Source organism: Aulonocara stuartgranti (assembly GCF_965226115.1).
Source record: "Aulonocara stuartgranti genome assembly, chromosome: 5".
Taxonomy (NCBI): domain Eukaryota; kingdom Metazoa; phylum Chordata; class Actinopteri; order Cichliformes; family Cichlidae; genus Aulonocara; species Aulonocara stuartgranti.
The window spans coordinates 22,578,177-22,594,092 of record NC_138943.1 but is presented as its reverse complement, the minus strand read 5'-3'; the positions used below and the strand labels follow the sequence as shown (position 1 = coordinate 22,594,092).

Genomic DNA, 15,916 nt, shown 5'->3' with positions numbered 1-15,916 from the left:
GTTAGCATCCCATCACAAATCAGAGTAAATCAGCCTAGCTAGCACTAGCAGACAACACTGAAGGTCTACCCTAATTCGAATGTGGTTATGTCCAGTTTTTAAATAAAGAAGCTAACAATACGACGGCCAAGACTACTTCTAAAAACAAACCTGTCCATCTTTTATATACAGTCTGTCATAATGCTCTTAACACTCTTCACTGCAGGAAATGCCAACAGAACTACTTCAGTATTATTGTTATTTTTTAATCAGACACACAGGACAGCATTTCATCTATTTTTGTGGAGGGTAATACTGAAATAATAAAGCAATAGGGGGACAGAGGAAGACTGAGAGAAGTCATTTTTAGAGTCAGAGTGGATGGGTGGGAAAGGAGGAGAGATCCCCCCGCAGCAGTCCTGGCCCACTGTGCTTCACAGGCTAAATGAGCCAGGCTTGTTGCCTCCTGATGCTCTGTGACCTAGATTGAGAGACGCAGGCAAGGCTATAATCTCTCATTTCTCTCCCTCTCTCTCAGTATGTAGCGGGCTGCCGACATGAAAACCTGCATCCCCTCTGCAGCAGCATCGCAGGCAGACAGCGGGATGGATGCTGTTCATTAGAGAATACACACGTCCACTCAACAGCCGGCCCTTTGCAACAGGGACTGGGGAGCTCGTAAAAATATGAGAAAAAAAAAATACTATGTAAACACATAACTGCAGTCTTACTGGACTCGTGATGCACTTATGGTCAAACACATCCATGCAGAAAATCATGGCGCAGATGGCATATATTATCATTACAAGCACCAAAATGATATCTGAGCTTCAACACTAATAGCAAAATGCTGTTTTTGTTTTGTTTTTAGCATAGCATTGCATAGGTTTGGGGGCAGCAAATTCAATCTGACAGTCTACTCAAACATCTCACCCACTGTTGGATAAACTGTCATAAAAATGCAGACGTATATTCATGATCTTCGAAGAATACACCATGGCAAAATGTGCAAACTATTACAAAGGTGTAGATAGGGTCCACGGGCTCACAGCGGCCAGATTTGTCAACACGATAGTGCCGCAACTGTACAAGATGCTATCATCAAACTTTACTAGAGCTGAGTTGAGCTCAAAATGAAGCCCGAGTTCAAAGATGGATCAGTGCCATCCCATAAATAGTGCCGGAAGTAGGGTCAAGGGGGCTATGGGCCCTTCCCACAGTATGCTCCTATACCAGAGTTTTTTCACACATGATGTATTTCCATGTCTTTCCATTTGGTATATAAAACTGGTAGCATTTCAGCACTGAATGGAATAGAGTCAAAAAGCTTGACAGGTAAGGCTGTGCGATATGAACACAATCTCATATCCCAATATAAGAATTCTATCGTCCCGATAACGATATAAATCACAAAAATGTAACATTTTCTGTAAATTATGTGAATCGCGGGCAGCTCGACTTGCGTGAAGTGTTTCCAGCTGCGCGTCGTGTACCTGGAGTCCAGTGTTTTAACCGATGCATGAAACTATACATTTTTAGACATAAATTGTAACCACCGCCGTTTTCTTTGTGAGTATTTATTACACGGCGTGCTGCGGGGAAAAGCCGCTCTAACGTTTGAGTCTAAGGTTTATTTTTTTAGCACCTGGCGGCTCTTTTTTACTTATCATCCGTAAATAATCTGCTCTTTCACGTGATTCCATTTATTTTGAAAAGTCTCAACAGGATCTTGAGCTTTATTGTGAAAGGTTTATGTGGAACATAAACAAGCGGACACGCGATGGTGTTACCTTCGTTGACAACGCATAAAACAGGCGCTTTTCCATCAGTAGTGTGGTTATATTAAATAAAAGGGAAAGAGAGAAAGAAGAAATGAATTTAGTCACTACTGTCACCATCAAAACGATGAAAAAATATTGCCGTAAACAGTTTATTTTGCGACACCACGAAACAAACGATAGCATAAAATTAAACATAGACGTTTTTATATCGTCATCCGATATTTATCGTTATATCGAACAGCCCTATTGACAGGTGTGTGAGAGTCATAGCTCAAGGGCAGGTGTGATCTGACAATGAAATGGTGTCACAGCTGCTGTGATCCCACAACAACAGTGTTTAGTTCAAATCAATAATTGTCTGAGTGGAGAATAACTAAACAGGATACTCAACATTGCTTGACGAGCTGTGCAGTTGTTTTTCACTTTCCCTCTTTTACTTTCACTCCCTAACATACTCTGAAGATAGAAGCTGCTGATATTATGAAGCCCAAATGCAGAAAACAGTTGTGGTTCAGAGGCTCCAAATTCCAGTCGAGTTCAAACAGCAAGTCTTTGACACCAACCCCCCTCAAAGGTTCTCTTTGTGTCTGTACAGTCAAAGAGGTTAAAGTAGGTGGAGCTGTGCCCTTTCTCTTTCTCTCTCACACACACAGACACACACAAATACAGACAAATACCCACACTGCAGCCCACAACTATTTCTGTCAAAAAAACGCTGATGCACATTTCCTCTGTTTGTTGCTAGGGGAGTCCCATCTATGTGGGCAACAATGGGGGAAATTGTTGCTATGTATAAGATAGCCATGAGAGAGCTTCAGACTCATTGGGGGTCCAGCTGCTGTTCGCCTTGTCCCATTGTGTGTATTCTGAGCACACGGCGAGGGCACTTTATCTCACTAGAAGTTGCGGATACAGAAACAGGACATCTGGACAGCAGCGAACCTTTTCATTAGCAAGAGAATCATGTCTCATCTAAAGTTACAAACGATGCACTCACCCTCTGAGGCTCAGTCCCCAGAAGAGGGACAAGTGGTGTCGACTTACCTCACAATCTCACTAAAAGACTCTCGCAGGTAACTCTGACCACCGTAGGCCCCTATGCTCAAAAATTCCTGCTTGCCAGCAACAGCTGCTCCAGGCAGACCATTTGACAAGAATGAAGAAGCAACCGTTTGCGAGGTTATAACAAAGCAAAAACACCGAAAACTGTACACAGCTGAAATTGGATGACTTGAAATCCAATCAGATTAGAGTAAATAACGAGTAGTTTGAAACCTGATAGACATCCTATAAAGAAAAGCACATTTGTTTCCTCCTATTATAAGAATAAAAATATACTAGAAAGAAATTGTTTATCATAAATATCTATAAAGGTGCACAGAGAACCATTTTTAGCAAATTCTCTCCTGTGGCCCAGTGGTCCACGGTGTTAACTGGTCAAGTGTACCGAGCACAGCTTCTGTGGGTTACAGAAGAACTTTCCTCTAAAACTTATTTCTTTTCTTCTTCTAAGGAAAGAAGGCTATACTCCGTGCTGAAGACAACAGCGTCCTTCACAAACCAGCACAATCTGGCTCTAAGCAGTATTATTCAGTGAAGTAGCCACTGAGGACCCGAGAGGCATGTGTTTGTCAAACTAAGGACTCTGACATACTCTGGAGCATGTTTGAAGGTAGTGGTACACACACTCGGACCTGGCAATGAGTGGCCTTCATTTATTTAAAAAAAGTCCTGACAGTTTATGAATAACCCTGGGTGATCGTGGCTCAAGAGTCGGCAGTCCGTCTTGTAATCGGAAGGTTGCTGATTCGAGCCCCGGCTCTGACAGTCTCGGTCGTTGTGTCCTTGGGCAAGACACTTCACCCGTTGCTTACTGGTGGTGGTCAGAGGGCCCGGTGGCGCCAGTGTCCGGCAGCCTCTCCTCTGTCAGTGCGCCCCAGGGCAGCTGTGGCTACAATGTAGCTTGCCATCACCAGTGTGTGAGTGGGTGAATGACTGAATGTGTAAAGCGCTTTGGGGTCCTTAGGGACTAGTAAAGCGCAATACAAATACAGGCCATTTACCATTTTTTTATTGCTTTTGGCCATTTTAATAATAAGACCTGCCAAAACCAATGCTCCAGACTAGGACTGGTCCATATTATACCGTTCACGGTAATACCGGTATAATGTTAGGCAACGATAGGAAAATGAAATATCGCGATAGAATATGAGTAAAACGCGCATGCGCAGTGCCTTTGTTTTCATACGCACATGGCCGATTGTTGAGTGAAACAGATGAACCAGAATTGGTTTGTAAAAATGGTTTAACTTCAGTGATGTGGAACTGGTTTGGTGTTTGTCTGTCAGATACAAGACAAAGCACATTTTTTGCAGAACATGCAAGCGGCCGTCGTTATTGTCGTATTTGTCGGACTAAGATGCTCTTAAATCTGGGAGTAATCTGGGTCCTAAACCCCGTATTTCTCAGGTCAAACAACACTGCAGCATCACTGAGAGTTAAAAACTGTCTAAATTCTTTCATCTTTAATAAAACGATCAGCATTGCTGCTTTACCAGGTGTAACTATGAAGTTTAACTTCCAGGCATCCATGAAAACAAAATTTATTACATTTAACGGAGTTAGAAGTTAGCAGGAAGCTAGCGGAAGTTAGCTCGCTAGTTTCGCTAGTTACCTAAGCATGATATTGCATGTTCTGACTGAGAGATTTCTGAAAAAATTCAAACGTACAGCTCTGCTATCACTTCCAACATAAATGAAGACAGGAAACTAAACAGCAGTGACGTTTGTAGGGTTACTGAAGTTGGGCTAGCTGGTATATAATGATGTGCTACGTGATCGCTAGCGACACAGCTATGTTAGCATAACATAAACAGTGAAGCTGGAGGACGAACACTAACACTTTTCCACTTGTAAAAGTTAACGTTAAGGTTCCTGATAGTTGGAGACAAATTCAGTCGCATGGCAGGATGCTGTAAACGGACCAAACTTCAGTCAGGAGAACAACTGAGATAATCCATCCACAATATGAGGTCAGTCATTAATATACTGCAACAACATGGGAATAGAGCAGCTGCCAGAGAATTCAACATTAATGAATCAATGGTACAGAAGTGGAGGAAGCAAGAATGAGTTGAATAAAGTTTGATTTATCTGACTGCTTTGTTTCGCTTAATGTGCCTTATAATCCCGTGCACCTTATGGTCCGAAAAATACGTACTGCACACTGCAGTTTAATGTTGCAAAGCACCTCTTTTTAACTTCAGTGGATATTATACATGGTTATGCTCAGTATATGTCAGCCCATTTCTACTGGAAATGCCTTTTGGTTAAACTTTCAGCAAGGAATTTGCATTTGCACTGTTACATTTTTATAAAGCTTTAATGTACATAAAAACCAGCTTCTTGTTTAAGTGAAAATAAATGGAAGGTTGTCTTTTTGCGCTAGTAATGTTGTGGAGTTGTATTTTGTCTCGCATCAATTATATCGTCAGTTATATCGTTATCGCAAATTTTCAAATATATATCGTGATAAATATTTTTGGCCATATCGCCCTGCTCTACTCAGGCACTCAACTAACTATATTTATAGTGGAACAGAGGATATTCATTTCTTTTACAAAGACATTTCCAAACTACATGATAGGTTCTCTTACAGAAGATCTGACTTAAAAAATCTCAAACTCTTAAAACAGTAAATTTCACAACCAAAGTGCTGCCTTTTGGGCTCAGTGGCACTTACATTTTGCAATCGTGCCACAGTGCTCAAACACCAACCCACACCAGGTAAACTGATCTGACACTGCAGTCACCTAATTCATTCACAAACAAGCTTTTTTCTTCCTTTTTCTTTTTTAAAAGTTCATCATGAAAAGTGCAGGATGATAACAATCGCAGTTATGAATGTGCCATTACTGCACGCCAGTGTGCACATCGTTACGGTTATTTCTCATTCGCTGCCTCTCAGCCACGTTCAATGAGATGAACATACAGTGAACAACCTCAGTTATTCACTCTCATTATCACACTGCTGATTGGAGCCTATAATTAAAGACACAACTCTTTCCCAGCACTAGCTCAGGTCTGAACAGGCTGCAGTCATGCTCCGAGAGTCTAGTCTATTAAGAGTGGTGCTGTTTTGTTTATTTTGCAGTTCCTATAACCTGAATCTAAACCAAAAACGGGGAAAACATTTTTTACATTTCACAGAGGTGTCACCTTTCGAATGAATACAAAAAGAAAGTCACGACACTTTTGCCGAGGTTCTTCTCGCTCTCGTGCCCATGTGAAGTTTCACCTCTTCTTTCACATGGGCTGGGCAACTCTGCGCTGCAACAGAGACCGAGGCATCATTAGTGGCCCATGCTTCCTCCTGCATGGCTCTCCATGTGAAACACAACATTACTCATCCACCCCCAGGCACCTGAGAACTGCACAGCACCAATCAAGTTGCTGCACAGTGATTCACAGTGTGAGGAGGAGACTTGCATAACAGTCAGCTCCATATTCTGTTTTCTTCCAGCCATTCTTACAAAAATAAATAATTAAATAAATGCACAAAATCCATTTTATTTGTGCAGCAGTTCAGGGTTCAGAGCGTTCAGAGAGCCCAATGAATCAGTTCGTGTCCACAAATTCTTCACACACAATGCCTTGACCCATTTCATTAGACAGGAGTGTATGTGCTCTGTAAACATTGCGTGGTATAGATGTGGGTTCATTAAGAATATAGAGAAGCGGAAGCTAAAAAAATAAATAAAAAACCCAAATATTAAGGTGATCATGCTAAGAGCATGCCATACACACGAAGATGACTGATGGAGAAACAACAGCTGGAAAAGGAGGTCACTTTGTTTTTATAAATTCTTGCAGTCGTGTCCCGATGCACTGCAGCAGCACCGACTCTCCTCCAGCTGACACGGGAAAGCAGACGGTGGATGACTGCACACAAACACGCTCACGCAGCCCTCTCTATTAACTTCAGCGAGCCGCAGCTTTCCCATCACCACCACCTACTTATCGCCGCTATATGCAAACCCTACCTTCGGAGAGCTCCAGATCCAACTCCGCCAGCTGGTCCCTGACCTCTTTAGGCAGAGCCGACAGATCAACGCCGCGGTCGGCCATCGTTGGAAGCACAGCAGCCTGCGGGATGTTTGTGAAATCTCAAATGACAGCAGGTAAGATCCACCATGAAGCTCAGAGGAAGAGGTGGGGGGGATTTTAAAAAATCAAGATGTAGTAGTCGTGTTGTTTACTCCATCTCCGCGACTCCCCGACACCGCCATGACTGTGGGAGATGGGAACAACTCGCCAGAGGAGTCCGTCAGTCACATGACCAGGCTTGACGGTAATTGCCGTGACAGGATGGTGGGATGAAAAGCAGACTCTCTGCTCCCTCTGCTGTTGTGTTTTTACAGCTGGGAGAAAAAAGAAAAGAAAACACAGCATTCCTGTCGCCTCAGCTCACCTGCCACCTTCCCCTCAGGTGGGTGCTAGCTCGAGTTTGTACAGGTATTTTCATGCACTAATGGTGGAAGTGGCGCCAGGTTTTATTGGAGATATTTTGTGTGATGTTTCAAGGAAATATATAATCCCCCGTGGATTGGGGGGGCGTATTTTCCTAATAAAAAATAGATAAATAAAAACAAAATATCTGAATAAAAAAAATGTAATGTTCACTTGCACACTTAACAAATTTAACAAAATTTTCAGGCTGCATCACTTTTTATTTATTTTCCACCTATTCCAAACAAAGATGGCACCGGAAATCACATGTACGCACTCATTTTAAACACGCTCGCCGGTCAACTCCGTAGTCACACCTTTCTAGTACCAGGTTGGTCGGTCTTTTGCCTCCAGAACTGCTGATTCAACAAGGTGCGTCACATTCCCAAATGCGCTCTGCTCCATTGACATCTGGCGACTGTGGAGGCCATTGAGTACAGTGGCAAGCTCAAGAAACCAGTTTCAGATCGTTGTGACATTTCACACTGTCTTGCTGGAAGACAGTGGCATAAAGAGATGGGCATAGACAGAAAGAGTGGAGTTTAAACAGTGCTCAGTTGGTTCTAATGGGCCCAAAGTCTGCCAAGAAAATATACTCCATGCCATTTACACCAGCAGCAGCAGCCTGAACTGTTGATACAAGGCAGGATGGAGCCATGTTTTCTTGCTGTTTCCACAAAATGAAAAAATGAGTCTCATCAGACCTAAGAGTCAATCTTCTATTATCCAGTTTTGGTGAGCCTCAGTTTCTTGTTCTTTACTGGCAGGAATGGAACCCGCTGTGGTCTCTGCTGCTGTAGCTCATCTGCTTTAAGATTTGTCGTGTTGTGCATTCAGACATGCTCTTCTGCATACTTCGTTTGTAACAAGTATTTACTTGAGTTATCCTTGCTGTCAGTTCAAAGCAGTCTGGTGATTCTCTTCTTACATCCAGAGAATTACTGGATGCTTTCACTTTTTCAGACCAGTCTCTGTAAAACTTTAATAGACTGGTTCTTATATGGCGTCACTTTATACAACTTACCTTATTCACTCATTCATACAAGCACTTTTTATCCAACATTCACACTCCAATGGATGCATCAGAGCGCAACATGAGGTTAGTATCTTGCCCAAGGATATCTGGCATACAGACTGGAGGAGCCAGGGATTGAACCACCAACTTTCCGTTTAGTAGACGCCTCCTGAGCTAAAGCCAACCCAAACTTAGAGCACCTGGTATGCCAAGGCGGTCTGCCATCAAAGTACTAACCAGGCCAGACCTGCTTACCTGCTTAGTTTTTGAGATCAGACAAGTTTGGGTGTGCTCAAGGTGGCATGGAAATAACCATCTCTAGGCTGGTGTGCTTGTGTGAAAAATCCTACTAGATAACCAGTTTCTGAATTACTCAGACCACCCCCACCTGACACAACAACTCTGCCATGTTCAAAGTCCCTTTAAATCTAATGATCAGTTTGAACTTCAGGGGTTCGTCTTAACCATGTCAAGCCCTGGTGAGATCTGTGTGCAACTATTTTATTTGAGTAAATACTGTTAATTTGTATAATTATAATAATATTTATATAACAAACAGAATTTGTGTTTCTATGCATCTACGTTGTTGCCCTTTTGGCCAGGTTAACCAACCTATTTTGACAGCAGTAAAGGCAACACTATGTTTAGAGTTATGTTTCAATCAGTGGTCTAGATCCTGCATTTAACACCCTTTAACTTGTTTTTGGTTTTCCACCAACCAAAAAAAAAAAAAGTGGAAATTTTTATGCCATTGTTTCATCAGCTGCACCCAAAAAGATGCGATAAGTTTAATGAAAAACGACTTGCAGGCTTAAAAGCAGCTTACTTTTAACCCCAACATACTATTACTGAAGCACAATTCAGGTTCGTTAATTTATTTTTATTATTTGCTCAAGACAACTTATTCATTAGTTGAGACTGTACACAAATAATGTATCCCATCTTGAGGCCTGAGTAAACTCCTTCCAAGACATTTTCCCATGTGGATTCACTGTCGCTAAACACTTAAAAACTGTCCTCTTTACAAATTAAGGGGAAGTACTATTACATGAATTGGGGGGTGGGGGTCTAACATACCCACAGAGCAAAAATAAACATCTTAAAACAAAGACATGTTATAAAAGAGCAACAGGGAGGGGGGCAATATGATAGTCTTGGAAGTACAATGCCATATAAAATAAGCTGCATTTTAAAACTTGCAATTAAAAAGAAGCACCGTGCACAAGTATTGAGTCTACTTCATTATACAAGACGGCTCGTCAAAAGGTGGAAAGCACACAAGACCAGGACACCTGTAACTCTCTAAAAATGCACACTAATCACAAATCTCATTCACTCAAGAATACTTATCTTCACATTTGCTTTGGTCACCTCATAACTTTAGCTTTTAAAACTCGACCAAACACCCACCACCCCCTCAGCAGCTGGGCTACACATGTCATCTAAATGCAAGAACATCGATATTCAATAGAAAAATATATTGCACTAGTCTTTCCTCAACTGAAATGCATGGGTACTGGAGTTTAAAAATCTACGTATGATTATCATTTAAAGGCCGTCTGAAGGATCAAACTTTTCAAGTGTGTTACATTAGGACCGAGGATGGAATCCTTACAATGATTTTTGCATTGATAACAATGTTAGAGAACCAAAAAATAATATGAAAACAGTGAATAGGATGAATCACAAACAGTGGTAATCTTCACCCTTAAATACTCCATGCAGTCAATAGGGTTTCATACACAGGACTAACATGTCATCCATTCTGAATGGGTTAAAATACATGATTTAAAAAAAAAAAAAAAGTGTCAGGCACACAATCACAGGGTAACCAGTGAACACCATCTACAATTTGGTTTGCTAAGAACTCAGCTGACTAAAGCGACAAGTGTATTAACTCAAAACTGAAAGAACAGGTTGAAAACAAAACAATATAAACACTTTCCAGGCTACTGCTCACTGCATTCAGCTCTCCTCCTGCATTAGCAAAACATTATCTGACTAACATATCCGGCATAAAAAATCTTTTCTTACACATGAAAAATACAAGATATTTTACAGAAAAAGTGTCAGCCTGGGAAGGACAAATAAAAAGAAAAAAAAGAACTCATCACAACCAGTGTGTAGGAAGAAGGTGGACTACAGTGGCTTTGTGAAAGGAAGTTACAAAAAAACGATGTTTCTGATTCAGATTTTTCTTCTCGAGCCTTTAAACCTTTCCCAAGTGTCAGAACTGAACAAGAACTTACCCCAAACCCTGCAGAGTGAGTGTCTGACATGTAATTCATATTTACATAGAGAGAGTGACGAAGCTTCAATGAAAAAGGGAGCCTGCTTGGAGTGGAGGGCTGATGGAGGCACTGTGCCGCGTCTTTGTGTGATTATCGGCGACTGCGAGGGAATTGGGTGGGTGTGGAAGTGGATCTTAGTTTTGGGGTGTGGGTTGGAAGGGGAGAGGGATTTGAGGGCAGGTTCCTCTTTTCAGAAATCTTTGCACGAGTCCGACCTCCGAATGCCACTCGAGTTCATTCTGGTCTATTAAGTGTCTGCGGATCATCTCGGGGCGGACTGCGGCTGCATTGCCATGACAACCCCTGCAGCCTGGCCCGATCCCATGCCGGCCAAGACCGACATGGCCACCGCCTCTGCAGCCCGCACGCTCAGCCCGTTGATGGTGGCCCCCGGACTTGTTGCCGAGGGCGACGGCACGTGCTGAATGACTGCCGCTGGGGAGCCGATGGGTTCAGTGGAAGTATCCCTGGAGGTTTCCTCTCCTCCTGCAGCTACAGACAGAGAGAGCAACATTCACCCTTAGAGAGGTGAGCGAGTAAAAATAATGCATTAGATGGGATGAGGTGACAGATGAATCCTGGCACAAGTGACACAGTACAAGAAGTCTGATGGTCAGTTCATTATCTCAACTGGTTACCTAATAAAGCTGCCTTCTTCTGCATAATAGTGACAGGGCAGTCCTTGTGGGCCAGGAGAAGCTGCTTCAGCTGTGCCACCTCATTCCTCAGATGGGTTACTTCATTCTGACAGCAGCACAAAAAGAAATACAGTACATAAATCATTCCCATCATGCCCCGTTATTGCCATATCACCACAGAAACCCATTTATGACCGCCAGGGTGTTTACATGCTTGATGTTACGCCCTGGAGACGACTCACTGTGAGGGAGACGTTCATGTTGGCCAGATCTTCTGCTTTTTTCTCCAGAGAGTTCACCCACAGCTTCCGCTTTTGCCTGCAGCGGGAAGCAGCTGCCCGATTCCTTTCCAGAAAACGCTGCCTCCTCTCGTCAGGGTCCATCTCTGCTGCTCGCCGCCGCCTGCCCCCTGTTGGCTGAGCAGGGGACACCTGGAGAATGAGGAGGGGGTAAAAGTTGGCTACTTGTAAACCCAAATGTGATCAGTAAGTGGGGGAGAACAGAACAACTGCATCAGGAACTTCTGACATTTAACAGGGGTAAAAAATCAGGGGTAGCAGACAATTTGGTGCCCTTAACTGTCAAATTAAAGCATCCAAACCAAAACACACTCAATCCAATGCTCATGCTTGACTTAAACTGACTCGGCCTTTATTTTGCATATATGAGCACAAATGTTGGACAAGCCTGACATTCTGCTAAATTTTTCTCTTTGATGCCATCAATAATGTGAAAACTACAGCTGTTAGCATTGAGTCTCATTTAGCTTTTTGAGGGAACATTCAAAGGTTTTCCTTCATCACACACATTTAACAGTCTATAGTCCTAGGTGTGCTCTAGGACCACATAACTTGTGTGATATGTGCACTACCTACCTGTGGTTGGGCAGGTGATGGTGCATCAGAGTTTTGAGAGGGCTGCTGGCTTTGTTCCTGTCGCTGTGGAACAGCAGGGATGGATCCTGACCCCCCACTGATGCTATCTTGTGCTCCTGGGCCCTGATGAGTTAGAGCTGCCTTCAACCGCTAAAAAGACACAGAGACAACACCCAGGTCATGTAAAAGTTTTATAAATGTCATTCGTTTGTTTATGTAAATGAAATGTTTAGCCAGCAGCCTACAAAATGATGAAAGTACAACTGATGGTCTCACCATCTTTGCCTCAGAGTGAAGAGTATAGCCAGATGGGGAGGATGAACCACTGCTAGCGCCTCCAACAGGCGGTCCTGGAATCCCAGGGATGTTAGGCACTGTGTTCACTGGCCTCGCAAGCTCCACATAGCAACGAATATCCATAAAGTGGATGAGAGGGGAAAAACCAAAAGGATATGTTAAAATTCCATCCCAATTACAATTTGTTGTATAGTTTTTCATTTTTCTGGAAAATATCTTACAGATATAACTGAGGTCATCTGCACAGGACTGGGCAAGAGAGGAACTGCCTGTCCATTAGGGAGGTGCCTCACCAGTGGATACGAGCCTGTGGGAGAGCTGTTGGCCAGATTAGACATTTGTAAATAGGTGCTTCTCCACTGTGTTCCCACTGATAGAGCAGAGATCAGGCTTACAGTGTTTCACTTTTCCGATGAACACTTCTTCATGAGTTAACTGTACAGAGCTTACACAAGCAGCATGAAGATGTGACTCAAAAGTTCTCAAAGTTAAGCTTGGCTTGAGGAACACGCAAGTCTGGAGAATCGGAGTGGTGCAGAGCTGCAGCTCTCCAACACCTGCCTCAATTTCCATAGTAGATCAAGACACATACGATGATAGTAACCATACTTCTTTTGGAAATTAAAAAACAAAAAGATGCTAAACTGTGGTACAACACAACAACTACAGCTGCTTACTGTAATCCAAGTCTACGGATAAGAGATTCGCTGAAGAGGTAGCTATATTTCTAAGTTTGGGGTGAGTGTCTCAAAAAAGTTTAAATATTGGTAGAGAAACAATTTGTTAAAAGAGAAAAAAAGTGATGCTTTCTTTTGCACAAAAAACTGCAACAGCTTTACAATGGCCATAAATGATGGCTAATAAATAACAGACGCAGAGTCTAAAAGGCACTTTATGGTTCAATAAAAGTGACTGACAAATATAGACTTTCTAATTAATAGGAGCATATCTCCCCACCAGGTAAAAATCAAACCACCCCATCTTTGATTTCTGGTTGGACTGGATTACTGACTTTCTTGCTAGTTGGTCATGTGAAATTAGACTTATAATTTCTACATTTTACCAGCAGTTAATTCATTTTAAGTTTTACAAATTGTCAGCATGGTCCAAACAGTAAAACAGTAAAGCAAACCACAGCAACCTAAATTATTTTACCCAAGCTGTCTGTTGGAGGGTGGAGCTTGTGTGATGACGGAGGTTGGAGATGGCAACGTGGGGTGTAGTGAGTCATTACTCATGTGAAGGGGAAGAGAACCAGGACGCACAATAGTTGGAGTGGGAGCAGAGCTTGCCACGGGCTTTGTGTAGATCTCCTGTTAATAAATTAAGCAATGTAACTATTTTTGTGTGTCCATCATTTTTACGTGCGTGCAAGGACAGCAAATTACAACACAGCTCTCACCCTAGAGTCTCTGCTGTTTTCTGACATGCTGGACGAGGAATCAGGAGTTCCAGGAGGAGAAGAATCGACTTGTAAGGGCCCCTCATCCTCATCTTTTACTTCAGATGGTGTTTGTAAAGATGCGGCCTTGAAGACCAAAAGCAAAGATGAGAAGATGAAAGCCTTCAAATTTTATCTTGAAACCAGCACACTGCGTGATCTACAGTAACCCTGTCTTTCTCACCGGGTTTTTCGTCCTCTGATCATCTTCCTGCGTTTTGCAAAACTCTTGCTCGAAGGAGGTGGCCAGCTCATTGAACAAACCGACCTCCTCACAGTTCTTCAGAAAACGTGTGGGAGTGGGGGTTTGGTCTGCCAAAAAACAAAAAAAACTGTCAGTATTAGTGGACAAAAATATCACCTTCAGACACAGACTATTATATACAATTCATCTATTCAGAGCACTGACCACCTCCTCAGCACAGATTAATTTAAAAAAAGACAAATGGCGATGCCATTACCTGCAATGATAACAGAGTCTGTCCTGGCAGGACCAAATTTTAATGTCATTTCATGCTTGTGTTTGTGTACTGACAGGTGATCTTCATTTGTGAATCTCTGCAAAAGACACCACACATGACATTTAAGGAATATCAAGACAGTTTTAATCCTGATGCGAGATTAATAACGCCTGGTTTCCACTATTAAAGCAATATTTCATCATACATTACACAGCACCTTATCAGCAGTCGTAATTGGTGAGCTAAGCTGGGTTCAGTTAATAACAAGAGAATAAAAAGCAGAGATTCAGACTCCTATGGCTGTTTAGAGTTAGGGGTATGTCTTAAGAAATCATACCTGCCCACATCCTGGGGCAGTGCATACAAAGGGCCGGTCATCCGCCATCTCAGACAAATGATCTGTAAAAGAAAGCAACAAACACAGCAATGTCATCCAATTTATTAGGCGATAAACCAGCTGATGTTCAGGTTCCCAAGACATATTACATAAGGGCACCAGATATGTTACTACCAAATGTTCTTAACCTACAGCATCAGCTTGAGTGTCATGGAGCTGATAAGAACTACAATCTAAATCGTCATAATTTACACGTGCCTGCTCATCTGTCACCAAAATCACAATAACATCTGGATAGGAGGGACACAGGCCGAAGACTGTGGGCCTGTTTTGAGCATTTCTTTAGACTCGGTTGGGTATAATGTGGGACTAGCGTTCAACGATGAGGCAGCAAGAGCCAAAGCACCTCACCATGCAACCTCCACTTAACAGGATCGAGTCACTGGCGTTGGCTATTAGCGCTGTCGATGTAGTCCGGCTATGTAGTTAGCTATAAGACATGGGTTACAGACTGTGGACAGGACACACAGGTTACCAATCCATTACTGGTTAGCTATGACTTAATGAGAAATGGGCCGCAAGGTAGCACATCCACATTGCTAAGCACGTGAAATACTGTTTTCCACAACCTGACATACGTGTCATTATAGCGAACATGGAAGCTAACATTGAACAAACTCATTCCAAATATCAGAAGGCGCGGCACGTCTAGCAAATAAAGCTGTTTAGTGCAAGTACAATCCCCTAGCTGAGCTCATGCTAAGTGCTAATGGAAGCTTCGTTAGCTTGCCTTAAGTTACACTAACACGTCCGCCAACTTAGTAGCTAGCATTACACGTTAGCACGCTAATGCTAAATAGTGCCCATATACCAAGCCACGACTGTATGAGCGCGGTGCATGCCTTATGAATATCCAGACACATATATATACACACATTTTTTTTCTTTAAATGACGATTTACATTACATTTTACTAAAGTATGCCCTAAACTTACCCCACGTTTAGACTGCCTCTTCACTCCCCCCCTCCCAGCTCCGGACAGCGCTGCTGTGCTGCTGCTTGGCCGTTGTTGACACTCTTGACACTTCCATTATCCAAATACCGCGAGAGAACTTGGAAGAGTTATTATGTAACAGGATTTCTCTATGCGGGAGGAATCGTAGATTTTACACGAAATAAGATTGATATTATATGAATCATTACATATTCCCTGACTTTTATCTCAATGTGCCGTTATGTCAACTCTACATATATATTCCGCTGTGTTCGCGTCAACTACCAGCGAAAGCTAT

General features: G+C 42.5%; 2 protein-coding genes across 6 annotated transcripts in view; both read right to left on the bottom strand.

Annotated features, from left to right (window-relative positions):
• The window catches only part of dip2bb (disco-interacting protein 2 homolog Bb), a 51,639-nt gene extending 44,351 nt beyond the window's left edge, over positions 1–7,288 (bottom strand). For 2 of the 4 annotated variants that reach the window (XM_082533358.1, XM_082533357.1), the window contains exon 1: positions 6,803–7,276. In XM_082533358.1, the coding sequence (XP_082389484.1) occupies positions 6,803–6,887 (85 nt within the window). In that variant the 5' untranslated portion in view covers positions 6,888–7,276. Of the gene's footprint in view, positions 1–6,802 lie in introns of all 4 variants that reach the window. The other 2 variants (XM_082533356.1, XM_082533359.1) reach the window with 2 other exon arrangements.
• A 1,854-nt stretch (positions 7,289–9,142) lies between these two features.
• On the bottom strand, positions 9,143–15,896 carry atf7b (activating transcription factor 7b). 2 transcript variants are annotated; one of them, XM_082533363.1, is made up of 12 exons: positions 15,619–15,896; positions 14,624–14,685; positions 14,287–14,383; positions 14,010–14,137; positions 13,787–13,912; positions 13,540–13,697; positions 12,606–12,702; positions 12,364–12,483; positions 12,088–12,237; positions 11,455–11,643; positions 11,213–11,318; positions 9,143–11,066 (listed from the first exon to the last, which is right to left on the bottom strand). In XM_082533363.1, the coding sequence occupies exons 2-12, from the start codon at positions 14,669–14,671 to the stop codon at positions 10,837–10,839; spliced, it is 1,449 nt and encodes a 482-aa protein (XP_082389489.1). In that variant the 5' UTR covers positions 14,672–14,685; positions 15,619–15,896; the 3' UTR covers positions 9,143–10,836. The 2 variants fall into 2 exon arrangements, with proteins under 2 accessions (XP_082389489.1, XP_082389490.1); XM_082533364.1 differs by having other exon boundaries at positions 10,948–11,093; positions 15,619–15,889.
• Positions 15,897–15,916: the final 20 nt, after the last annotated feature.

Coding starts and splice junctions, on each gene's coding strand:
- atf7b (XM_082533363.1), bottom strand. CDS start 14,671: ATGGCGGATGACCGGCCCTTTGTATGCACTGCCCCAGGATGTGGGCAG. Junction 14,138..14,286: donor AGACTCTGTTATCATTGCAG/GTAATGGCATCG, acceptor GTTTTTTGGCAG/ACCAAACCCCCACTCCCACA. Junction 12,703..13,539: donor CCCTCCAACAGACAGCTTGG/GTAAAATAATTT, acceptor TCTGGCCAACAG/CTCTCCCACAGGCTCGTATC.